The sequence below is a fragment of the Octopus bimaculoides genome, chromosome 10 (assembly GCF_001194135.2).
Source record: "Octopus bimaculoides isolate UCB-OBI-ISO-001 chromosome 10, ASM119413v2, whole genome shotgun sequence".
NCBI classification, from domain to species: domain Eukaryota; kingdom Metazoa; phylum Mollusca; class Cephalopoda; order Octopoda; family Octopodidae; genus Octopus; species Octopus bimaculoides.
The window spans coordinates 14,581,040-14,582,522 of NC_068990.1; the positions used below are offsets into that span (position 1 = coordinate 14,581,040).

Below are 1,483 nucleotides of genomic sequence, written 5' to 3' on the forward strand. Positions count from 1 at the left end.
ATATATACACACTTGTGTATGTGTGTGTGTGTGTGTGTGTGTGCAGGAAATATATATAAAAGTTTATTTAGCGACACTGAATGCAAAAATAAGTCCTCAAAGGCAACAAAAGAAAAACAGTCAAATACATGTAAATATAAGATTTTTACATCTAAGGGCAAAAAGGGGTTTTTACTTGATGGAGTATTTCAAGGAAACATTCGTACCTTCTTTCCACATTTTGTTACAGACTTCTGTCGCCAGTTTCTCATACTGTTTACTTAGGGCACAAGCTCCAAGGTAAATAGTTGAAGGGCGACTATTGCAAGCAGTGTTAGTTTTCCATTCCATAGCAAACTTTGTCACATTAAACTCATTTTCTCCATTAGGAGTCAAGTTATCATCGTTAACATCGTTGTTGAAATTACCGCACATTCCAGTAACCTACAGCAAGAGAAATGTTTGAAATGATGATAAATCATAGTAAAAGCAGGCAAAAATTAATTAATTCTTTGACAACTTCTTATTGAACCAATCTCTTATAATCTACTCTCAGGAGCTGCTTCATGCTTTACCCAGAACCCAGTTCTAGGTTTTTGTGAAAAGCGAAATCGTGATGAAAGCAAAATCGTGATGGCACCTGTGCCCAGCGTCACCTTACTGGCACTTGTGCTGGTGGCACATGAAAAAACATTTGAGCGAGATCATGCCAGTGCCGTTGGACTGGCTCCTGTGCAGGTGGCACGTAAAATACACCATTTTGCCACCTGACTGGCCTTCGTGCCTGTGGCACGTAAAAGTACCCACTACACTCTCAGAGTGTTTGGCATTAGGAAGGGCATCCAGCTGTAGAAACTCTGCCAAATCAGATTGGAGCCTGGTGCAGCCTTCTGGCTTGCCAGTCCTCAGTCAAATCGTCCAACCCATACTAGCATGGAAAGCGGACATTAAACGTTGATGATGATGATTCACCATACTGCTCAATATGAGCATTTTACTGTTCAACAGCATGGAAAACAGATGTTAAATGATGACGATGATAATGATGATAAGTATCCTGGAGACATAAATAACCTACACAGAATTCTGTGTCCAAATCAGAATAACATAATGTGACAAGATCAGAACTTTGATTTATGTATAAAAATCCACAGAGAAAGAATTGATCAAGTACTTCTTTTATTGACTCCACCAAAAAATGAAAGGCAAAGTTGACCTCAGCTGGATTTGAACTCAGAATGCAGAGAATTAGAATGAAAACTAATCATCATCATCATCATCATCATCATACCACTACCACACCATTATCAACAGCAGCATCAGAGTTAACATTTTACTTATTAAATACCATCTGTCAATTATATTTATGTTATGGATCTTTTTTAAAACGGGGGCCACATTTTTCATTAACGAAACACTTTGAAACTTGGAACACTGGTAGAATGTGTCATATAAAACATCTTTTTCTCTTAGTCTTCTTAAAAAAAAAAGAAATCCCAAAGTT

General features: G+C 37.6%; 1 protein-coding gene across 1 annotated transcript in view; it reads right to left on the minus strand.

Annotated features, from left to right (window-relative positions):
* Positions 1–1,483, minus strand: part of LOC106875009 (uncharacterized) — a 118,310-nt gene that overhangs the window by 97,695 nt on the left and 19,132 nt on the right. Inside the window, exon 9 of the mRNA XM_052971232.1 lies at positions 207–423. Within this exon, the coding sequence (XP_052827192.1) occupies positions 207–423 (217 nt within the window). The remainder of the gene's footprint in view (positions 1–206; positions 424–1,483) is intronic.